This window comes from Alosa pseudoharengus, unplaced genomic scaffold (assembly GCF_046254945.1).
Source record: "Alosa pseudoharengus isolate Yale_2024_CS ecotype anadromous, Long Island Sound unplaced genomic scaffold, YU_APseudo_1.1 YU_APseudo_1.1_scf_8, whole genome shotgun sequence".
NCBI lineage: Eukaryota > Metazoa > Chordata > Actinopteri > Clupeiformes > Clupeidae > Alosa > Alosa pseudoharengus.
The window spans coordinates 9,900,775-9,925,287 of record NW_027468870.1 but is presented as its reverse complement, the minus strand read 5'-3'; the positions used below and the strand labels follow the sequence as shown (position 1 = coordinate 9,925,287).

Below are 24,513 nucleotides of genomic sequence, written 5' to 3'. Positions count from 1 at the left end.
CTTTTTGTTTCTCACTGTCAACTCCCCTAAGGGAATCACTAAAGAACATGGTGTAGATTTTTCTATTGGTCAAGTAAAATTACTCCAAACCAACAATACTTTTCCTTCATTTGCTATACTGCTAAAATACTGCTGAGCACAAGTAAAACTTTTGAGGCGAGTGTTTTATTTTGCAAGAACTGTCAGATATTCTGTGAATGTAGTTTGAGAATGGTGAAAAGGGTGGAAGGTTTCAAAAAATGTGTTTTAACAATTGTGGAAAACCTAAGTGTTCCCTCAATTTTTTTTGAGCAGTATATATTACCTTCCACTCATTTCCCCCTCTTTTATGCTCCCTCTGTATGCACCATATGGATACAATGACAGGTGTATTCCCTTCCTGCTATGGCACATGAACGTACAAAGGAGTGTCTCCCTGCGGTGATAACAAACTGCTGAGCGTTCACTAATTACCTGTACGCATGGGTCATTACAATCTGCAAACAATATTAGTGTCACAGCTACTAAAGTGTAATCGCGTGAGGCTCTGGTTGTGAGAACAATTTCACAAATTGAAATTCGCCCTGGGGTTAGAAATGGTGATGATACACAATTTCTTTACTCATTGATGTCATCCCACAATGGTTATGAAATGTTTGTGTAACTATAAAATCACAAGTCACTGTGTATGTAGTTTTAAGACAGGAAAGACAAAAAGTGTCTTTATCCTCAGTGACACAACTCTCAGACTGTGAGGAGGGAGGACTCCCTCGTAGTTACGGATCGCGAGACTCCATTCTTAGTCACCGCAACAAGAAAAACTGGAAGAGAAGGAAGGAGGAGGAAGAGAGAGACCAGGAAAGGTATGGAACTATCACTGGAATGGAATGACTTTAGACGCTGTGTAATGCCGAGCATGGGCGGAATCTTTGGATAGCAAAGTGTAATTTCAAGCCCGGAAAACGTGATCCCAGTGGAACAAACAGGAACCAAAACAAACATTTGATTCTGACTTTGATTAAAAGCCCTTTTTGCCTACTGCTACTGTGCTGTGTGGTGGTAGTGGGGTTACACATTGATATGGCTACATGGGTTGGTAGGGGTGCCCCCTAATGGCTGTCTTTGGTCTTGCAGCTGGGGCGCCGAACGGAGCAGCACCGGCAGTGGGGGAGGCAGGAAACAGGGGGGCCTAGGGCTGAGTGGAGGCAACAGCATGCGCTGCTCAACCCTCCTGACCATCTTCACTGGGGTGCTGCTCTACCTGGTGCTGGGGGCCCTGGTGTTCCGCGCTCTTGAGGTGCCCTTCGAGGAGGACAACTACGCCAAGCTCCAGAGAACGCGGGAGGCATACCTCAACAACTACTCATGCATCTCCCCGGAGGTCCTGCAAGCACTCATTGAGGTAAGAAGACAGAGACATCCTACAGCCATGTCGCAGTGACTGCGGGCTGTCCGTTTTTAGTCATCTCTCAGTCCTCTGTGGCTTTGTTGAGCCAACAATGACTTAAACTAAAAGGTGTCTTAAACTTCCTTGATTATTATACATTACACTTTTCATAGAGTTTAGTGAAATTCTCCTTGTGTTCTGCTAGCTGTCTGTCCAGTGTGTGTGCAAAAAAAAAAATCCAGTGTTCACAGTCCAAACTTAAAAAAAAATGGTTCAGATTGAGCCATGCTTATTCGGGCGGAGGCCAAAACTTCCACTGTGGGTTGGATTCCCAGCTGCCACTGTTGTGCAAGGCATTTAACCCCGAGTTGCTCCAGTGGGATTGTCCCTGCAGTTGGTCTCTTAGGTTGTTTTTTTATAAAAGTGTCAGAAAAATGTATTGATGAATAAATATGAACTACATCTCACCAGTATTGAGGACTGCACCATTAATGAATATGATTCTTGCGCAAACTGATTGATGTACTAACCCCCTCTTCTTGTGGGAGCTCTAGGGAGCATGTGATGGCAGCAGATTACACTGTCCCTGCAGACTGGCTTCTCTTTTCTTGAGTATAAGAAACAAAAGTATGTCCATGATTTTACCTATCGAGGAGCACTCACACAGACCCCAAGAAAAGTCCTCTTAAAGATTCTACAGTAAACTTAAAAGTGCTAAGAAAAAAAGAGTCTGCTATAGCATTTTAGTCAACATTCTTTTGGTTTTCTTCCTTTCTTCAGTGAGTGGATTGGAAATTCTTTAACCTAAAAATGAAGTGGTCTTTAACCAAACCCAGCAATAATAAAATATTTACAAAAATAATAATGACTAGTTGCAGTATGTGCAGTCAACAAGTCATTGTTGACAAAAAATGAAAATGCTTCTGGACTTAAAGATTGTGTAACTGACAGCAAGACAAATAAGCAAACAAATATGATCACATTACCAAATGTCATCAGATGTACCAAAAAACACATAAGGAACCTGATCCCGTCTCAACTATTAACTGTCAAATATAGTATATCATTATTGTATTAGGTCTAAAAGCATTCAATTTTTTTGCAAAAATCCCCATTCACTTCAGCTTTGAAGTATGATTTTATGTTTCACACTTAATCTATTCTTTATTTCAATATTTAAAAAAAAAAAATATATATATACTTGTTTTTCTCTTATCCTCCCACTCTCTGTTTGCAGGAGGTGGCAGATGCCCTTGGGGGTGGTGCAGATCCGACTGTCAACGGCACCTTTACCAGCAGCTGGGATATAGCCAGCGCCCTCTTCTTCTCTGGCACCATCATCACAACCATTGGTGTGTGTGTGTCCCTCGCTGGCTACCATACCTCTGCACCTTTTTTTGTCTGCAATTATGTTAATAACAGTAAGTGTTATCCGTCTCTAGGGTATGGGAACATCTCCCCAAAAACAGATGGAGGAAAACTCTTCTGTATTTTCTATGCTCTGGTGGGGATTCCCATGTTTGGTATTCTCCTGGCTGGAGTTGGTGATCACCTTGGGACTGCACTGAGAAATGCTGTTGCCAAAGTAGAGATGCTTTTCTTGGTAAAGTATTACACATTCTCTCATTATGTCTTTACGTCAGTAAAACTGAAATTATTTGAGAAAACCAACAAAATTATATTACCAGCCATCTTATCATTTGGAAATATTAATACAAATAATTAAAATGTATCAATTTTTGTTTCCAAATGATGCCACTTGAAGAAATGGAAGGTGAGCCCAACTATAGTCCGCATCATCACAGCAGTGCTGTCCATCCTGCTTGGGTTGGCCCTCTTTGTTGCTGTACCCATCCTGGTGTTTCAGGAAGTGGAAAAGTGGACGCTACTTGATTCAGCTTATTATGTGGTCATCACACTCACAACTGTGGGCTTTGGAGACTATGTTGCAGGTAAAATGTTTCAGTTATTTCATAACAAATAACAAGAACCTCTGCCCAAAGGTTAATGACCAACAGCAAAGTGTTACATATTGATCATACAGCCACATTATCTGACCTCCAAGCAAAACATACACCTACTCTACATCTGAACTATCTTTAACACCACACCACACCAATCTTTTCTTTTTTTTCAATAATCAAGTTGTATGCCCTACAGTAAGACTGTGCCCAGATCATCAGTCGTCATTTCATTTGCTGTCTGAATTATTTATCCTGGGATTGTTATGCTTTCTGAATTATTTATAAGTACATCTGTGCAGATCTATCTCCCCCTAGAGGCCGACTTACAACATGTCTAGAATAACCACCTCTAATAGCAGTTTGGCAAGTTCCTTTTTTACACTTCTGTGCTATTTATTTTTCCAGGTGATTCAGGGTTTGAGGGGAGTGACCACTGGTACAAGCCTCTAGTGTGGTTTTGGATCCTCGTTGGCTTGGCCTACTTCGCTTCCATCCTTGCCATGATTGCGAATTGGTTGCGGGTGTTTTTCAAGAAGACTAGAGCTGAGGTGAGCATTCTTCTCTTCTCTTCTGTTCTTTTCACTTCTCTCTATCGTTTATCCTGTCTTGCACTGGTCTCTTTCTAGATGGAGGAGCTCAGAGCAAGAGCTGCAGCCTTGGACATGCCGAACATGCCGAACATGCCCAACATGCCCAACATGCCAAACATGAACATGGACTTCCGCATGCCGAACATGGACGACCCGTTCAAGCGTTCCAGGCGCAGACGACGGCGCGGCCATCGCAGCCACGGTCACAGCGGGTCTGGTACTGCCGGAACAGGGGAGGATGGGAAACCGCGAGAGAATGGGCAGCAGCCTCACAGCGAGTCGGGCTCTTCCTTTTCCTCCTATTCCTCCGATGAGTCTGAGTCTGGGACGGAGAGTGGCTCGGCAGCAACGGAGACAGAGCGCGTGCCCAACGGAGATGTAGAGAAGGAGAACCAACCGCCAGTGATCTGCCCAAATCTGGATTGGGAAAATCTGGCGTTCATCGATGAGTCCTCTGACGCGGTGAGCGGGAAGGTTCATTTGGACTCTCTGGTCGACACCACCCTGCCCAACGCCATCCCTGTGCCACGGAAGCCAAAGAAGAGGCGAGCCAGGCGGCCTACACATAAGAGCCCTAAGACAAGTCCCACCAAGCCAGACAAGAAAGATCCTAACGGGGATGTAGGCCCCCCAACTGACCCCCCTCCTGCTCCTCCAAAGCCTTAACCACACATACTGTTCTCAAAGACTCTGTTTCTTTACTGATGTTTGCCATAAGAATCGAGTGCCTCTTTTCCACTGCCCGTAAGGAAAATATTAATGAGGAAATCATCAATTCAGTATTGAGTAACATGATGCGAGAGGATGTCCCTTTCCACTCAAAATCAGTAAGTTTCTTTAATCTAACAGATAATCTTGAAAAAGAAAATCAGTGACTGACAGCAGATACTTTGTTTTACCTCTCGCAGTTCAGTGATTCAACTCCTGAAAGTGTGCTTGGTTATGCATGAGTTCATAATATATATTAGAGCTGTGATACTATGACATATGATAGCGATGGGGGCGAAAGGGAAAGTCTAATGGGAACTTCTCCTCAGAATATAATCACACCCCTGGTTCTTCTTGCCCCACAGAATGCTGTCCATCTCTGACTGGACTGAAGGGCAGGATTTCATGAGCAGTCCTGTTTTCTGTATGTGCACATAAAAAATGGGAAAATGTTGTGGATTTTATGCCTGAAATCCTGTCACTCCGATCCAGTTAGGAATAGTGCCTCGATCAACTCAGGTTGCAGTGCTGCAGAGCCAAGATGGCTGCTGCAAGCTGACCCAACTCCTCTCTAACATTTTTGGTTTGAGGCCATTGACAAATAGAGCAACACTATGCAGGATATATATTGTGTTCAGCATCTGCTCTTACAGAGTAAAAATAACATTTTAAAATTGTTGCAGATGTGAGCAAAATGTACTTTTTTTCATCTGATTTCACCGTATGGCTGCACTGAGCTGCATGTTCAGCACAATTTAAAAGTTAGCTAGCTAGCATGGTTTCATTACCTGTGCTCTGCTGTTTGCAATGCATCCATTACACGCTGATAGCTTATTCTATATGAGAAGTTGGTTTGTTCATACTGATTAAATTGCCAAAGCACATTTTTTGAGCTGCAATGTCCAGTGCCTTTACAATGCTAATGCTCATTTTTTACAGGCCACAGTTAATATAGATGCTAAAAATTATTATCCACATGACTAGCAACATTTCCTAATATGTCAAGGTCAATTGTAGGTACAGGAAGTTTTTTTTTTAAACAAGATTAGCAAATTGTGTGACATTGCACCTCAAACAATCATGGTTCCAGTTTTTGAAATAATTTAATATAATGTTGATAGCATTTGGAAAATGCCTTAGTCACATATTGCATGTATTTTCAATTATAGAGATGGAAACTCCTCTCTAAAGCACCCAGTCTGAACAGTTCTCCCAGCACCCTCTAGGAGAAGTGCTTTGCCCAGAGCTCACACGAGACATGTAGCACTAACTAGGGGAGGGGATATTTCATTTATATATTATCTAAAATAGAAGACATTTGGATGTTAACAATAGTTTTAAAGTGCAATGTTTTTTTTTATATAATTTATACTTATTGTTGTTGTTAAGATACAGTATTACATTTACAATACGTTTTGTAAGTTGCTGTGGATAAAAGCCTGCCCAATGCCTGAACATATATGTAAACATAAACACAGAGACACCACTGCTGCACAACTAGATAGCCACTTGGAAGTCTTGTGTGTCTCACTCTTGTGTGTTTGGATCTTAGATTGATCTTTTAAAAGAATGTCATTACAAACTGATTTTTTTTTTTGCACCAAAGCCAAACTGATGTGTGCCTGTATATAAATTTTGTTATGTATTATGCATGTTGATTGTTTGGTTGGGGCATTCTTCTTTGTGTAACTATCTGCATTTCAGGGTCAGCAAATGCAAATAAATTCAATAAAAGAACCTAGAACCAAAGACATCATAACTGTTCTGAGAAAAAAACTGTTTTATAATTCCTTTGAGAAGCAACTATTTTTGCAATCTATTATCTATTACGTTGCTATTACATTGCAGTGAGTTGCTGTTGTTATTCCATTTTTTTTATAATTAATCTTCAAGGGTATATGTATGAAGACCCATCCCTTTGAGACTCCACTTATAATGCACCACAAAGATTGTATTGATGAACACCTCATGTATAGCATATTCTATATTGTAAAAGATCATGTATGACCATATATTTCAAATGATGAGTGATCTCTGTCTGTCAGTGAACCATTAACTTGTAACCTGACTCCATATACTCTGAAAGGACATTGAATTGCACAGATAACTCTTTTTAGAGCAATGAGCTGTATGGAATATGGAGTATAATTAGCTTACACGTGCCTTCAGGAAGCAATCCCTCATATTTGCCAAAATGTATGCCAGGGACAATAAAATGGATTTAATAGCGTTAAGTGAATTAGTATGTTGAGATCAATTTAGGACAATTGTAAACCTGCTATGACCATTATGTCTTTATTGTTGCATATATTATTTAAGTTAATAGTGACATTAAGAGCGGGTGCCGAAGCAGTGAAGATTAACTGAATTGAAGTGTGCACACACACTTATGCTCATTTGAGTGTCTAAGAAAAACTTTCACTGTTTTTCATTGTTTCTTCTTTAGATTCTTTTTTAGCAATGACATGCGATGTTGTGTGTATTTGTACATTTTTCTTTTTAAATATATGGATGGTCAAAAGGTAGGCTACAGAATCACATAATGATGTCATGACTAAAATACATCATTGCAATTCAGATGAAGACAAAGGAGAAATGTCAGAAGGTGAACTTACTTTTCACCTAGATGCAGAGCTTTTATAAAGCGTAACTGCATGAGCTTCTCTGAATGTCTTAGCCAGCATGTATCTGAATGACCTTGTGCTCGAGGACACATACAGACGTCATTTGGACGATCTGGCACACCATGCAGTAATCAGCCAATCAGACAAACCACCACTAGAGGGGGGTAAAACACCTTTTAAAACATCTATGTCTACATTGAATTACTTTCCTCTCTCTCTGCTCTGTCTTGAATGATTTCACTCTTGCCATTGTCATCAACAGTATAAAATTAGCCTGTACATTTAACTGTCTACATCAAAATGGAATGTGGTCTGAAACACACACACAAATGGTCATATCATTAGGCAATATGTGGTTTTCAGTATTTACTAAGGTATAATACTCAAATTATGTTTGGCAAAGTGTGCGCCTTTTTTCTTGCTTCTTAAATGCCACTGTTCCTATAGTTGTCCCTGTTTTGTTGTAACATAATTGAAAATCAAAGAGGATATCACCAAATGGTCTAACAACTCATAGTGCTAAAAAATAATGGAATGCATCTGAAAAGGCTTTTGAGCAGTGTGTCTGTTTCTGTATGTGTGAGTGTGTGTGTGTGTGTGTTGGTGTTCATTTGCATAAGTTTTCTTGTTGATATTTTGGGTATAGCATTTGTGTAGGTGTCCACCTGTCCTGAGGTCATGACCTGAGGTGGTATTCTGGTCCATTTGCCATTTGGGCATGACTCCTTCTATGGTATGGCGTCCACCCAACATCATTGAAAGATCACATCAAACATGACAGTCTTGACGACCTCACCATGTGAGTATTTTGAAGGGGGGAAACGCGACATCTAAACGCGTTCGTTTAATTCATGTTGTACCTCAAATTGATGCAGAGCGGCGCTATGCAGCACAATTTAAATGCAGACTTCTGCGGCTTCTGCATATGACCTTCAATTCAAGGTCGTTGGTAGATTCTCAATGACAGAGAGAACACTCAGTCTTGCAATCTTCCTTCCATGTATTAATCTTTCATGACAGCAGGAAACCTTGTAGGCTACTCCTACACCAAGATATTCTCCCATTTTATTCGTGCGTGATCAGAGTAATGTATTAGGCCAGCACTTGACGCATAGCAATAGGCTAATCTTGATAGTCTACAATTCACTTAAGCAAACGTTTTTTCCCAGCTGACCCGTCAACAGTGTATGCGGGTAGCCTACCACATGATTACACAACGTTAACATTTCTATATAAGAATTTTCCACGACGGGACAGGCTCTTTTCCGTTACAGCATTGTACCGGGCTCAGACGCTCTTCCTTTCCCAATGCCAGTTGCTGTGATCAAGTTACTGAGAGGATTGGAAACCTCAGTTTCTTCCCCTCTCAGCTCTGCAGTCTCGCTGACCCCCTCTTCCTTGGCGCTGTGCCCAAAACTGTTCCACGTACCAGCTGACGAGGGTGGCCTAGAGCAGCAAGTTGGGTCAGTGTCACAAGACCGAACAGACAGAGCGCGGCGCAAACATTTTCCATGCCATCTAAAGCGATGTGTGATTTACAGTTGTGCCGCGTGTTTCTGTGGAGCGAATAGATAGCATTCCACTGAATATAACAGCCTCATATGTTTAAATCAATTTTGGCACTCCAACAACTGTTAGGCAATATTATAAAGGTATAGCATGGCATTTTGTATGTCTAGCGAAACCCCTGGCATAGTAGCCTAAACCTACGGCGCATAAATTGTAGGCTATGACATCCGTTTCTGTAGCCTAAATATAACGGTGGGCTCGTAGGCAAAAGCCCTCTAGTTTGTCACATAATTTACCATGGATAATACGTAAATTCAGGTTAACAGCAGAGTGCGGATTCGGATTATTATGTGAATATACACTCAGCAGTAGACATTTACTGGGCACCGTGTCAGGCTGAAGTTTGTGTTATTTTTAAACGTGTGAGAAGTGCAGTATAGAGAATTAGAAATTTGAAAAGACTTGCTACTGATATATGTAGACAAAGCTTGCAACCCAGTTCATCAGACACTACATTAGCCTACAGTAGGTCAATTTTTCTTCATTGTTGCAACGCTGATGACGCCCGCAGAGGAGAACGGGATTGGAGGGGGCGCGCGGACGTAACGGAGAGACAGCAGACGCAAAAGGGGAGAGGGAGGAGAGAGAAGAAGGGATATAGCCTACGTAACTAGAACCTTAGTTGTATCAGCGGAAGACGCGAACCTTGATAGTGACTAACAAAATTTGTCGTTTGCAAGAACCCCGTCAGAACTGCGGATGAAAATATGGATTAACGAATTAGGCAATTCACCGAATGTAACGCCGTCAACCTTATAGCCAACGCAACTAAAGGCGGCCGGTTAATGCTCTGTAGGTTAAACTGTGGCGTCACTCGCGAGATCTGCTTTAATGCCATTGAATCTGTAAACTCTAACAATCATAGAACACAGTCAAGGTGGTGTTAATATAGACTAGGCCTACTTACTGCCAGAGCATCATCTGAAGAAAATTGGTATGCAGTTTCATGTTCACAGTGGATCACTGGATTGAGACGGTCGACCAACTGCCCTCTAGTCTACTGTGGGGGAGTTACAGAGCCTCTGTTGCCCCGGCACCGGTTGGTCTGAGACGCTTACCATCAGAAATGTTTTCACAAACACTTGTAAGTAGACTAGCCTTATCCTGTTGTTTTTTATTATCCACAATAACTGTTCTATTCCTGATTAAGCTCGATATGTTAACAATGGCTCTGTCGCAGAACTGAACAATTCATGTGTATCACACCTATGCATGTTCTGAACTGTATACCTGATCGAACGTGACCATGTTTGTCAGCATGTGAGCATGACTTGTAGACCTGCCGCATTTGGTCAGCAAGGCTTCCGTGGATAGGGTAACGTCATTGTTTTAATAGCCCACTTGCAGCAGATACGGTATTTTTTGAAGTAGCCTAACCTGTACAATGTTCCAGGGGAACACAGCCCTGCTGCCCCGTAACCTGCTTAAGGGAGACTAGGCTATCGTGTGCATGTCATTAACATAGGCTAATTTGGAGTCGATGCAGTTTGTAAGAAAGTTAGTTGCAATTGTTTCCTGTCAAGGACTGACCTTGATACGATTGTGTGTGCGCTTCACTTTGTGTCAGCGAATAAGATCTCCCACCTCCACTACACGAGATGCGTCGCATTTGCCAATAGATTCCTCAGTTGAAGTCCAAAAATAGACTTCACTACTTGTGCTCTAGGAGCTATCGGCATCCCAGCATTCGAGGCATTTTTGCGACGTAACAACTGACGTAATGAAACCGGTTCATCTTCAAAGAACACCCAACTTCAAATGTTATGCAGAATATTTTCATACATTATAGGCTACGGAGTAGGCTACGTGTCTGGATTTGCGGTGATTTCAATGCAGTGCATTACAAATCTAACAGCTAGTAATATTTATTTTTGATTGGATTCGGTATATCTTTTGGTACTTCTGTTATTTTGATACATAGGAGCCTACGTCTGGGGTAACTTAGGTACAGTTTGGCCACAGTTTTAGTGTGTCTGCACAGAGCAATGTGTCATAGTGGCACTCTCTCTCTCTCTCTGAGCTTGCTGCAGTGTTGCTGAACACGTGATTTTGTTAACTCTGCACATTTGTTTATTTCAGTATTATTTTCTCACCTGTAGTAGAGCAATAAGCTTCAGACACCAGTCAGTAGGTTAAGTGGTCATTCAGGATATGGAGGGAACATGGGCAGTTGTTGCAGTGAGTGGGATTCCCTGCTCTTAAGAAGTTGTAATCCAGTTTCGCTGTAAACCTTTCGCCAGTCAAGGCTCACTGGGCAAGGTCACCTTCTAAAGTCTGGTCTAGCAGCCCTCTGAAATACAGTGAACAGGAGGCCAAGCTTAGTAAGGAATGGTATACCTTTCAAGACAACGTTATTCTGATATTATTAATTGTGCTACAGCTACCTCGCTCCTTGTTTTCCATGGAACATAAAAGTGCATAACTTTGAAATTGACATGTTTACATTTTTCAGTTTGGTTCATAAATGGATTAAGATCAGTCTTAGTTAGATTATAAACACTCTTAACCTCCAAGTGAGTTTAAGAGGTGAAAAGTGGAAAGTCATTATTCTACTAAAACATGAAGCTTAGGAGGACTCAGGAAGGATTCAGTAGGGCACACTCTCACTCTGTTCTCCTGATTTAAAAAGTCCTTGACACAGTAGACATCTCAACTACTTTAAGTCTTCTAGATAGATAGATAGATAGATAGATAGATAGATAGATAGATAGATACTTTATTGATTCCCAGGGGAAATTCAAGGTCTCAGCAGCATACAGACAACACATACACATTCTTTAACAGCAGAAAAAGTAATTAAAGTATATAATATAAAAACACAACTGAAAGTGTGAGACCAGTACTTGACTTACACCTTTACAGCTGTATTAAAACTTATTCAACACAACCCTCATGGTATCCTTGTATATCATTTTATCATGTGGTCCTATCAAGGTTATTCTGAGGCCATAGTTTTGTGGCAAACATCAATTTAAAATTGTTTGCCTTTGTAAAATGTAAACACACCCTTTAAAAAGTTGGATAAATTTGGTGGTTATTAACTGTTAGTATAACACTACTTACTGAGTGCTTACTAACTGTTAGTATAACAGTTATATTCATTGCACTCAGATGTCTGATTGCCATTGCAAAGTTAATTCTTTTGAATTATTGTTCTTTGCTAATGAAGATAAATATCCTTCGAAATGCAGGATTATTAATCTTTTATTATAGTATGTTGTTGTTATTATATAAATATCTTATTGTCATATAACTAATTTACCAGTGACCACCTATAGTAAAATGATAATATTGTTAGTAGTAATGCCCATATTGCTGCCTATAAATCTATAGTGTAGTGCTTTAAACAAGTGAAAATACATGTGTCTAATATAAGTAACACACATGCATGCGTTTATAGACCATTATCATAATGCTCAAGTTTTCACCTTGGCATACAGTATCAGTTTGCCTTTCATCTTTCCTCGTTTTTCTTTTGTCTTGCCTCTTTCCTACAAAACTTGGTAAATTATCACCCAGTTTAAAGGGTTGTTTTCCCTTTTGTGTGCCTGCAGTATGATACAGAAAGAGATTGTAGTCATTGCGTTTGTCCTTCAAGCCCTCCTGTGACTTTGACCTTTGGAATGTGTCACAGAGAGGGGGAGGGTGTGTGTGTGTGAGAGAGAGGGAGTACAATTGAGTGAGAAAGAGATAGCAAGATTGAGTGAGAGAGAGAGAGAGAGAGAGAGAGAGAGAGAGCATTTGAATGCATGCTTGTGTTGTGACAAAGAAACAGCTCCCCTATGTCAGCATTTTATGTCAAACTGTTGATGGGAACAGGCAGGTAACAGAACATCTTCCATTTTTATAGAGATATGACAGCAGTCAGTGTGTGAAATGTGACAAAATATTCAGAGTTGTGATGGTCATTCACCATTATTAACTAGGCCTAACTGGTCATTGTAGTAGCTATTTGAATCACAGTAATTTAGCATGTGCATGGCGTTGAGTGAGAAAGGCAGATTTAAAGTCTTTGAATGCTTTGGAGGCGTCATGGCAGTGAACATTTTAAGATTAAAAAAGTTGAGAGAGCGAAGGAGAGTGAGCACAGATTTTCATAATTAAGAAAATGTATAAAGTGTATAAAATGTATAAAGCAGTTTAAACAGTTTTCTTTATTTGATGCAATTCTATAACCTACTGTATTCTATACAGTTGTCAAAATCTGCCATTTGTTTTCCACTGTGGTGTAACATACAATTCATAGCATACAATGTTTTAGTGACCTTGAGTTTATATCTTGTATGTTTATGTTTCATAGGGCTCCTGATGACCAGATTGAACTGACCAAGCCATACAGTAACTGAGAGAAAGAGGATACTCAGCACTAGCAACACAGAGAAACTGCCCTACAGATCAGGTATACTACACATTTACAATTCTGTGATCTCAATATATTTTCATTCTATATGTATTTTCTTATATGCAATATGAAATAATAGGATTATTAATTAGAGGGGAATATTAAGTATTTTTGTTAAAGGTTTGTAATTAATACAAATAAGCAATTATTTGACTTAATGGTCATAACAATCATATGTCAATGTCATACTATAAGGCAGTGTTTTTCAACCTTTTTTGTGCCACGGCACACTTTTGACACTTAAAATGTCCCACGGCACACTAACATCCTGTGTGAAGAAAAAATACCATAGCCTAAAATTTCAAATAATACACAGATATGGCCTTATTATGGCTTCTATGCAAGACCTGCTCAATAAAACAAGCGCCTCTGTTTCATTTGTAGGTGACTATATCTAATTTAATTGTTGTTATGAACTGGATATGTGATGATTCTGTGAATACTGGATATGGGACCCCCGTTGTACAATGCCTGCATACCACAAATAGTGCAATCATACAATCAATGAGAGCATGTGGTTATAAATTCTTTGATGCAACAGTTGCTTTTCTGGACCAGTGAGTGACATTTGGGTAATTTTCTGCGGCACACCTGATGATCTCTCACGGCACACTAGTGTGCCCCGGCACAGTGGTTGAAAAACACTGCTATAAGGTGTAAGTACATTGTGTTGTGCATTTTTCGATTAACACAGTAGGCCTACATTGGCCTAACCTGCGCACTGCATATTCGAACATGCTATAAATTAAAATTAAAGCCGGCTATTCTGTCATTCTCCGTTACAGTTGTATGTAGGCCTGTGTGTGTGTGCTATAACATTTGTCGTGTGTGTGTAATTACATATGGACACATCCTCAATTTTCACAATGTCGAGACGCTGTCTCTTTTTCTTATTAATAAATTAATAAGTGTCCTCCCCCAACTGTAAAGGTTCCCTCCTCCCTCCAACCAACCAATAGCCTTCGACACTGAGTTTGCATGCAGACAGTAACGTTATGTTGGAAAATGTACATTGCTACAGATGTGACGTTAGCTAAGTTTATATTTCAGACAGCTTATTGGAAACGAGACAGATTAATTTAGTTTACGGCTGGATACTACCAGCCCTGAGAGTTAACACAGAAGGGTGAGGACATATCGCCGGCTCTCTTGTTACCTTTAAAGGTGGAGGTAAGTCGGCTAGCAACACAGTTAACGGTAGCTACATTGATGTTAGCTGGCTAGCTTGCTTGGAGTTGTTGTAGAAGCCCTAGCAAGTGATGTTAAAGTTGCTAATAACAGCAGCGTCAGTAACGTTAGCCATTCCGAACCCATTTTTCGCCAGTCAACTTACCTATTCATTGTCAGTAAGTTATATAGGAGTAAAAGCTAGTCCTCATCTTTTGAGCAGACCCATGTTTGACATTATTCCGCCAAACACAGGGTTTGCAGCGACCATCTGGCTTCTTAGCATAGCTTCTAGTTTGCTAGAACTAGCTTGTAACGTTAGGGTTGTTCGCTAACCTGGCAACGACCATAACCTTTCTTTTTACCTAAGCTAATCTTTAGTTTATAATGTTTACATGACATAAAATGATACCTGTCGGTGGAAGTCTTTGCATCTACTCTGCTGCTTGATGCAGAATATTTCATATGTGTTATGTTCTGGCCCTGACATTTTTAATAACCTTTTCTGTGTCATTCCAGTGCTTTTCTTCAAGCACATGCCGTCAATCCATTCCAAAGCTGGAACACGCGGTGTTCCTCGCAAGCGTAACGTTACTTGAGGAGGTTAGCCCACACAAAGGGTAGAAATTGTTTTGGGAATAGGGAGCTCGTGCGCATGACATCGTTTAATTGTTGTCTCTGAATCACTTTTTACAGTCAATACTTTACACAATAACCATCTCAAACATGTTAACCAAATATTCTGATAAATATGGTGGTAGTGTAGTGGTTAAGGAGCTGGGCTAACGTTAGTGTGCAGTAGCCTGGAAGTTGTCAGTTCAATTCCCGGCTTCCACCGTTGTGCCCTTGAGCAAGGCACTTAACCCCAAGTTGCTCCGGGGACAATGTGGTCCCTTGTAATATAGCTGACATATGTAAGTCACTTTGGTCAAGAAGTGTCTGCTAAATGTAATGTAAATATGCTGCTTAGTATAAGGCGGTTGCGTGACGTTTTTCCTGTTTTGCCTCACCTGAGCCAGTCTGCCATCCTCTGGCTGCCTGGCTCACTCTAATGATAGCTTTTGGAAGCACGGCACTGCAGTGACAGAAAAGTAGAAAGAGTGAGTGAGAGAGAGAGAGAGAGAGAGAGAGAGAGAGGTGGCTAAGGGATGTAATAGCAAAGGTTACATGTCATACTGCATTGGGACTGGGATTGTAGGGCAGAGTGTTACACCATACCCCAGACACCAGCCCATTACAGCAACTCTGTACATTGCCCAGCATTGCCCAACATGTCATGAGAGAGTTGAGGGGAGCCAAGCAGGACAATGTTTATTGAGAAATGGCTGCTTGGTTGACCCACATTTTTTTGTACATGTTCATGTCCTGGGCCCTGTCTTTGTGAAATAAGCAATAACAGCTAGAATTAGTACAACAGAAGCTTTCATTGGCAGTGAAATGTGTGGATGAGACAAAGGGAAGTGAAAGAAAGGACAGTCAAGCATTTAATGAGATTTGCTATAATACAGTTTAGCAACACGCACCGTCCAGTGACGTATAGCACATGCTTTGAGTTATGAGTGCCAATTGAAGTTGCAATACAGCTGTTGCCTTTTGTTTTGTCATGTGGGCCCCATAGTGTTTACGATGATGGTTGAGTTTTACCTCAAGAGAGTTGAGAATGTGAGAATGGTATTTTTCATACCTAACCTTAGACATTAAGTTAACCATTTTTGCTGAATCAGTTTTGCTGAATCAATATTGTGTATTTGATTGACAAAGTAGCAACTTCATTGTTTGGGTACTGGATCTTATAGTCTGCTGCACTACAATCTGGGCCTGTTTCTGGCAGTTTAATTAAAGGCTTGAAGCTCTTCTCTGCTGGATTAATGACCCTAATCTGCCCTGGCAGCAGGCAGTGGGGCTCAGATTATACATCCACTGTTGCACATAGTCTGGCATACCCTTGTATGTGGAAATATTCACTTCCAGTTTTTACACTTTGTCATGTGTCACTGTCAGTGTCAAACCTCAGAACCTTTTAAGGTTGTTATGAAATGTAGTGACCTACTTATTGGAGAAGGGAATGTTTTCTAGATGTTTGCATAAGTGGTATTAGCAGGTAATTGCTACTGTCTAACAATCAAGCCACCGTAGGATTCCGCCACCTCACTTCAGTGAGCTATGCACTTTGCCCATCTATTAGAATGTGTCCTGATTGTAAATTCACTGACCTCAGCATTGACCTCAGTTTCTAATAACAGCGCCTTTTTCTTATAACCTAGTAATAGCTACCAAATAATGCTGAGTACTTCAACAAAGTAGCTGAGGTGCCTGGTTTAATGCCACCAGGAAGGCTCTGTTATTGCTGTTGAAACAAGAATGCTGATTGGGTCTATGTAATTTAAAATCCATCAGAATTTAGAAGTAAATTACATGGCAGACCTCTGTGTTCTCATAGCTGTTTTGTGTTGTTGCTAACAAAGGTCTTGCCAAATATATAACCAGATATAAATGTGGCCGAATGGGAATGTAGGCATGTTTGCTTTGCTTAGTACAGTGTTTCTCAAAGTGTGGTCCGGGGGTCCGCAAGCTAGCCCAAGTAGTCTGTACTTTTTTTTTTTTTTAGCTAGGTGGTCCGTGAGGCTTTTTTTTATTGATTAAGTGGTCCTTGGTCTGAAAAAGTTTGATAAACACTGGCTTAGTATATGGAAGATATACATTCAACAGAAAAATACAATACTGAAGAAATGAAAGCAAACCATGGAATTACATGATTCCAAGCCTGATAGAAAGCCTGACTGCAAATCGAGCTGACTGTGCCAGCCAGCTAGTATGAAACAGTGAGCAACATCTTAACCCAAAGTGTATTTTGCGTTCTGATGAGACTGAGCTTGGATTTGTGTGTTTTTTGTAAGCTTGTATTTAAAAGGTAAATCTTCTATTGAAGTTAGAGGAAAGCTTTTCTCTTATGTTGATACATTAACATATGTTCACTTCTCAGGGTAAAGAGTTATATGACTAGGCCTATGTAGGCTAGCCACTGGTTACCTGTATATGTATTTCAGCGCTATGCTGAATGGCCTCTGAAAACTATCCAGCAACACTGAAGGCTACTCAGAGCTGTAGCTGTAATCATCAGAACTTAGGCTATGTGTTAAAGTTATCATGCTCCTATGAAAGACTGAAACACTGGCTAACCCTCTAGCTTAAAACATGAAGTTGCTATTCACAGACATCTTAAAAAGCTTTGACTGATCGCACACCCAAGTCCTATCTTTTAAGCAAGTGTCAAGTATTTGTGCAAATGTTTAATAAAATCTAAACTTACTCTGATGAAAAAAAACTGAGAAACTTGGGTATATTTCCATGTCAAAACGAGTTTAAACAAAAGTGTTGGCAGAATGCTTAAAATTTTTTTTATTATAATTATATAGCTATGTACCGGTAACTGTAACTGTATGTCCTCTGTGCTTCTCCTGTGGCAGGAATAATGTCTTCCAGGGAGCGCCGTTCAGATCTCTACATTAAAGCGGAGCCCAGCAGCCCCGAGGGACCCGGCGGGGGCCGCGCCAGTCCCGGTGGAGCCTCGTCCGACTCGTCCCAGAGCGGCGGCGGAGGGACCCGCGGAGACGGCACCGGTCGTTATTCGCCGCCCCTCTACACGCCTGCGCTGCGCTGCCACTTCAAAGAGGAGGCCGGGGACGGCGCCGAGGAAGGGTCCACGGGCAGTGGAGGTGGACGGTGCAAGTACGCCCTGAGCACCTTGCCCAAGAGGCTCTGCCTAGTGTGTGGAGATGTGGCGTCGGGCTATCACTACGGGGTGGCCTCGTGTGAAGCCTGCAAGGCCTTTTTCAAGAGAACAATACAAGGTGAGTTGAGTTACAGTTTTTTTCAGTCGCTAACAAGCGTTTGTCTAACCAGTTGTCACATTTTCAAAACTCTAAACACAATTAGCACAGCATCAGTCTTTTGTGGCCATACCATTCACACATTTCATGTCGTTTTCACACAATATGCAGTCAGTGAACACATTTCCACAATGCTTACGTTTTCTTAACAGACAAGCTATACCTCCCAACAAAACTATGGTTTGTTTTTGTAGTATTTACGTAAACACACCACATCCCACAATAGCAAACACAATATTAAAAACCTTAGATACAATATAAAAACCTCTGCTTCTGCTCTGCTTCTGCTACCAAATGGTTTCATCCCAGGTGCATCGCCTTGTATAATATATGATGCGATGTTGATGAAAACATGTGGCCTTACTCTGAAGATCGCAGAGATTTTTTTTTAGCCCCCCTTTTTGCTGTTGTTTTTTGTTCAGAATGCTCTTGTGTGTTTCATGGATATTTTGTTTACTGTAAGCAATACTGTAAAACTTTTTCCGTTCTATCATACTGTAAACAGTATTTCCACTGTAGGCTACCTCCTGTAGTAAACAGTAAATGGAAAAAAAATGATTTGCTTTTTACTGGAATGCTTTTGAATATGAACATTACATGTGGCCATACAGTTCTCAACCGAGAAATTTGGTGTAAAAACGGTGGATACCATGTTTTGCATGCAAATACCTGTAAAACTGAAACATAAAAGTCTATGCAGTTTTTGTAATTTTGCAATAGCCAGTATTTTGAAACCTGGTGTACTTTGATTGACTGCATGTACTTTGTGAAGTGAAATCAAGTGTTATTCTTTGACAGAATAATTTCATTTTGAGTCAGATTTCCAGTGTTTTGGTAAAGTTAGTGTGTGCAGAGAAAGATGTGTTAGTATATATTTAACAAAATGTGTTTTTGAGAAGAAAATTATCCATTTGGCCAATTGTGTTTTGTAGGTGGGAGTCTGTGTTAAGAGTTTAGAAAAAGTATCTGAAGTATGGGTAAGCACTTGTTAGCGATTGAAAATAACTGTAATGGTATGCATTTTGGGGGCTGAAATATCGATAAATATTAAGCTGTAATCAAACCCTCATAAGGGCTTAACATGTAATATGTTATAGAGACATTCTATCAGTTACAGTAAATTCAATACCTTGTCTGTCCATCCCTGCAAAGATCCTTCAAAAAGGGATATTTTGGAAAACAAAAAACTGTAACCATGCAAGGCTATACCTGAATGTAATCTCAAGTCACCTTAGACTGACCCACTTTTTCTAGCTTGACCTATTTTTCAAGGTTACACGTTTGTTTTAAAAAAGGTCCAACAAATTTTGAGAATACAAATACAGATAAAAGGGACATTGATCTTTATTATCATGCATAAGTAAACCTAAAGGGTTTATTATTTGGGTACTTTCTTCCTTTGTGTAGATTGAAAAACTTAATACAAAGAACTGTTTTCAGCCCTCTTAATGTTCTAGTTCTTGTTGTTTTTTCTTTTGTTTACATTTTTTTGTGCTGTCTAATGCTAGTCACAAGCCACTGGTCTGGAGCGCTTCCCTGTTCATTTGGATGCTTCTCTCACACCTTGCGTTTCCTGTCTTTGTCTGTTTCCTAGGTAACATTGAGTACAGCTGTCCGGCATCCAACGAGTGTGAGATCACAAAGCGACGCAGGAAGGCCTGCCAGGCTTGCCGTTTCACCAAGTGCCTCAAAGTGGGCATGCTCAAAGAGGGTGAGTGGCCTGAGTCCAGTCTTGCTGCCCATAGGGAGCCCACCTTTTTGTGGACCACACAGCCCTGCTTACTGGGGCTGGAGCCAGGATAGCATCTAAGCTGGAAACCAGTTGCAGTCCTTTCCCTACTTGTTGAATCTCTTGCAGCTGTGCCCCTATATTTCAGGGTTGTGTGGTTTTTGTTTTATATATTTAATGTCTTGTCGTATCACCATTAACCTTCTGTGGCTGTCCCCCAATGTTCTTTAATTCAGGAGTGCGCCTTGACCGAGTGAGAGGAGGGCGGCAAAAGTACAAGCGACGTCCCGAAGTGGAGAACGCCACGTACCAGAGTGCTCCGATACCACTGAGGAAGGAGGGAGAGAAAGGTAAGCTGCTGGGGTCAGCCATACCAGGCCTCTGATGGAATGAATCAAGACTCAAAATGACTTTATAATATCTCCTTGTACTTGTATAACAGAATAAAAATCTGGGGTTTCGTCTCCTCAACATCTGAAGCAATAAATAATAATAGGGATGGGCCGATACCGATACTGGCATTGGGGATCGGGCCGATACTGGACCCGTACTTGTACTCGTAAAAATTCATCGATACCACCCACTGATACCACGTAATTACACAGTTCCCCTCAATCATGGTAGCTTAGCTGCTGCAATACTTTCACGTAGCCTACTCGTGACGCTTATTTCAGTCTTGCACTTCAAAAACATACAACTAGCTAGATTCATGTATCTTGAATCTACACATGCTAATACCTTCGCACAAATAGTTCTCTGTTTAAACTATAACTAACCTAAACTATGCATGTGGCATACACATAGTTGAGTGTAGTTGATGTGCGTGGCTGGTGTGTTGGTGTAGCTCTGCACTGCGCGCTAGTTGGGGATCATGTAGCCTACAAAACAAACTCCGTAGAGTTTTCATTTCAGTAGATAAATATAATTTGCATAGTGTTGTGTTTGCTCACATTATGTAATTTTTGAGAAATGTTTGAGAAATTTTACCCTTTCCTGCCTCTGCTCCAGATCTTAGATGAGACAGTGCCAGTGTGGAGTGAGTTTTAGACATAATTGTTTGTTTATTTTTGGTTTGAAATAGCCTGCTGTTATACATTTTATTTAATAATCATTACTATTTATATGTATTTAGGCTTACTGTAACAACCAGTGCAGAGAAGAAAATGCGTTGTAATTTTTTGCTACTTATTTTGTGTTAGAAATATCGGTATTTGGTATTTCATTTCATTAGAATATAATATCTTAACCTCTATTTACACACAACTCTTTGACTAATTAGGCTTTTTTTTACTATGGCTTAGACTCATAGGATCTATAGCCTATAGCAAAATTTGAACCTATAGCATAATAATAATAACACGGGGTGTCACCCTGGAAATTCTTTTAATTCTAGTTGCTAATCACACCATTTAACGTGACTTGAGAGGGACAGAATTCAGGAACTAAAGACAGACCCATCTTCTGTCTGACTCATGTCACGTTAACCCATGCATTAAACCACATGTCACTGCTTGAACGTTTTGTGCATGTTGTAGAAACACCACCCCACAACACAGCCTTTATTTGGTGCAAATCCAATTTGGTTTCTTTGGTTATAGTCCGCTATTCACATTACTAGGCCATCACCGCAAGTGCATACAAAATATTTATGGCCAAGTTTTGTGCCGTTCCCACATTTGCAAAATTGCTTACCTTCTTTACTACAAGATGTTTTTTCCCCTGCATCGAATCGCGATGTGTATGAGTCAGATCGTGTATGTGTATGATCATAGGACAGACAGGCACAGGCTCTGATTGTCCAATGAGTGTGCAAGTATGCAAGAGTTCGCTGAAGTCCTAGTTATGTAAATTTATCTGTGTGGACCCAATTATTTGTGATTACTGCACTATCAAGCCACCAACTGTGCATGTATGGAATCTGAGCAGACTAGGAAGTATAAAAACAATTGCAAATGCATGCTTATACCTAAATACTTCCAGTAGATGGTTTACTACTAACAGGATGGGTGATGGAAAGAGGATCACTACTGCTGAGCTCCTGAACTTGGACCTGCAAACAATATAACTGAGATTCTCCTCTATTCTGATGTCCTTCAGGCTCCTCCAACATCATCGTGTCCCACCTGCTGGTGGCCGAGCCAGAGAAGCTCTTCGCCATGCCGGACCCGCTGCAGGCGGACACGGCCCAGCGGACCCTCACCACGCTCTGCGACCTGGCAGACAGGGAGCTGGTGGTCATCATCGGCTGGGCCAAACACATCCCTGGTGAGAGAGTGGGAGGTGGAGAGGAAACAGGGACAACAAAAGGAACGAAGTGCGAGAGGGTTGTTTTGGGGAAGGGGGTTGGAAACCGTGAGCCTTTTGAATAGCAAGCAGGGGTGTTTTGTTGGGAGAGGGGTGCCAGCTGCTGATTTTCCCGGATTCGGTTGGGTGTCATATCAGAGCTTTTACGAAGTGTGGTGTGCCTGTCACCTCCCTGAAACCCTCTCTCTCGGCACCTCTCTTCCCCCCACAGGCTTCCTGTCCCTCTCGCTGGCCGACCAGATGTCCGTGCTGCAGTCGGTGTGGCTGGAGGTGCTGGTGCTGGGCGTGGCCTACCGCTCGCTAGGCTGCGAGGACGAGGTGGTGTTCGCCGAGGACTTCGTCCTGGACGAGGAGATGTCCCGCGTGGCGGGCCTGACCGAGCTCAACGCCGCCATCAGCCAGCTGGCACGGCGCTTCCGCTCCCTACAGCTGGACCGTGAGGAGTTCGTCATGCTCAAGGCCATAGCCCTTACCAACTCAGGTAACCACAACTTTCCCCCCGAATGTAGTCAGTTGCAGAATGTGTTGTCTGCTGTAAAGCAATGTGGGAAAAAAAGGTGTAATGGACATTTTCACTCCTGTTCCAGCAGGCCTCGTGACACCAGTGATTACAGTAAACACTAGATTCCCTCTGATAGCCTGCCTAGCCCCCACACTTTCTATTTGGTATGCAAATACTCAAGCTGTCAGTGATTGCCCTATCAATAGAACATGCATCACAATCTGTTGTCATCACACATCAGTCGGCAAAGCCTGCATTTGCATGTGAATGCACTAGTCGCTGCGACACTCCCCCGTTCTCTTCTCTGTCTTCCTCCTGCTGGTCGTTCCTACCATCTACTGTATCTATCTATCTACCCGTGGCCATCAAACTATATACTGCAACGCCTCTCTCTGCCGCACTGATGTGTCTAATGACTGATTCTTTTTTTGTTTTATCTTTTTACTTATGTGTATGTTTTCATGTACAGAATGGCGCCACTTGTGACACTCTTTTGGGTATTTTTTTAATGTTATCTTTTTTTTTATCTTGTCCTCCTCTTCCTCCCTCTCTTCCTCCCCCTCTTCCTCCTCCTTCTCCCACTCCTCCCTCCCTGCACTTGTCTCCTCTCAGACTCGGTGTACATCGAGGACATGGAGGCGGTGCAGAAGCTGCGCGACCTGCTGCACCAGGCCCTGCTGGAGCTGGAGAGCCAGCGGCGGCCCGAGGACCCCCAGCGCGCCGGCCGCCTGCTCCTCACGCTGCCCCTGCTGCGCCAGACCGCCGGCCGCGCCCTCACCACCTTCTACGGGATCAAGACCCGCGGCGGCGTGCCCATGCACAAACTCTTCCTGGAGATGCTTGAGGCCATGATGGACTCGCCCTAGAGCAAAACGCTCCAAGCCCAGGACAGACCGATGGACGGATGGATGGAGGAAGGAGAACTTGTGAGAGGTGGTCGTACCTTCGTGGAAGGCTGACCAGTTGATCCCTTTTTTTTAACGTGGCTGGCTGGATGGATAGTAATCATGGCGCTATGAAAGAACATTTGACTTATGGCATAAAAGGTTTGTTATGAAAGACCCCATGATGTGTGTTTAAGGCACACACTATAGCTGTCAAACTCTTACCCTTGTGTAGTCCTGTGGAAGAAGAGGCAAACTGCAGCAAATATTACAGTAGATGAGTGCTTAAAGCCATACTCCATACTCTTTCAACCTAATCTCCAGCCGCCAGCTGTATCTCCCGGACACCATTGGGCCACTGATTTTATGTGTGGGGTAGGAGGAGGAACATCCCAATTAACTTTTGTGACAATTGACAGAATGCTGCAATGGCTGGTAGAGATTAGTTTGGTGTGTGTGAAATGTCACTTTGAATTCCTTCTCTTTACATTTTATTCAGATTAGTCAGATGTTCATTTACAATGTTCACTGGGCACTTTTTGTTAGATATTCTGACATTGAAATAAAAACGCAATCCTGCAGTTAGGAAAGAAGCAATATAAAGTAATGGTGCACCATATGTTTCCCTTTTTGAAATTCTAAACAGGCTTTACTTAATCAACCCTTGCCTCCCCTCGCAAAGGATTGCATCCAGTATGCTGTGAACCCATCAGAGGTAGCTGTGTATAATCTTGTAGAAGTAATTATTTATTCCTGTGTACAGAGATACACACTAGCAGTATTTATATTAGGCCCCATTTCAGCTGCATTTCCA

The 24,513-nt window shown here is 41.6% G+C and overlaps 2 protein-coding genes across 3 annotated transcripts; both read left to right on the top strand.

Annotated features, from left to right (window-relative positions):
- The first annotated feature begins 713 nt into the window (after positions 1 to 713).
- Positions 714 to 6,862, top strand: kcnk4b (potassium channel, subfamily K, member 4b). The gene is made up of 8 exons (XM_076274505.1): positions 714 to 842; positions 1,114 to 1,381; positions 2,604 to 2,718; positions 2,809 to 2,969; positions 3,132 to 3,318; positions 3,736 to 3,878; positions 3,957 to 4,747; positions 4,994 to 6,862. Exons 2-7 carry the CDS (start codon positions 1,193 to 1,195, stop codon positions 4,584 to 4,586), a joined length of 1,425 nt encoding a protein of 474 aa, XP_076130620.1. The 5' UTR covers positions 714 to 842; positions 1,114 to 1,192; the 3' UTR covers positions 4,587 to 4,747; positions 4,994 to 6,862.
- A 2,570-nt stretch (positions 6,863 to 9,432) lies between these two features.
- Positions 9,433 to 24,306, top strand: esrra (estrogen-related receptor alpha). 2 transcript variants are annotated; one of them, XM_076273470.1, is made up of 8 exons: positions 9,433 to 9,905; positions 13,122 to 13,220; positions 17,858 to 18,241; positions 19,875 to 19,991; positions 20,246 to 20,359; positions 22,107 to 22,274; positions 22,525 to 22,794; positions 23,428 to 24,306. In XM_076273470.1, exons 3-8 carry the CDS (start codon positions 17,863 to 17,865, stop codon positions 23,679 to 23,681), a joined length of 1,302 nt encoding a protein of 433 aa, XP_076129585.1. In that variant the 5' UTR covers positions 9,433 to 9,905; positions 13,122 to 13,220; positions 17,858 to 17,862; the 3' UTR covers positions 23,682 to 24,306. The 2 variants fall into 2 exon arrangements, with proteins under 2 accessions (XP_076129585.1, XP_076129586.1); XM_076273471.1 differs by lacking the exons at positions 9,433 to 9,905; positions 13,122 to 13,220 and adding an exon at positions 13,987 to 14,393.
- The last annotated feature ends 207 nt before the right edge of the window (positions 24,307 to 24,513 follow it).

Coding starts and splice junctions, on each gene's coding strand:
- kcnk4b (XM_076274505.1), top strand. CDS start 1,193: ATGCGCTGCTCAACCCTCCTGACCATCTTCACTGGGGTGCTGCTCTAC. Junction 1,382..2,603: donor TCCTGCAAGCACTCATTGAG/GTAAGAAGACAG, acceptor CTCTGTTTGCAG/GAGGTGGCAGATGCCCTTGG. Junction 3,319..3,735: donor CTTTGGAGACTATGTTGCAG/GTAAAATGTTTC, acceptor TTATTTTTCCAG/GTGATTCAGGGTTTGAGGGG.
- esrra (XM_076273470.1), top strand. CDS start 17,863: ATGTCTTCCAGGGAGCGCCGTTCAGATCTCTACATTAAAGCGGAGCCC. Junction 18,242..19,874: donor TTTCAAGAGAACAATACAAG/GTGAGTTGAGTT, acceptor TCTGTTTCCTAG/GTAACATTGAGTACAGCTGT. Junction 22,795..23,427: donor CATAGCCCTTACCAACTCAG/GTAACCACAACT, acceptor GTCTCCTCTCAG/ACTCGGTGTACATCGAGGAC.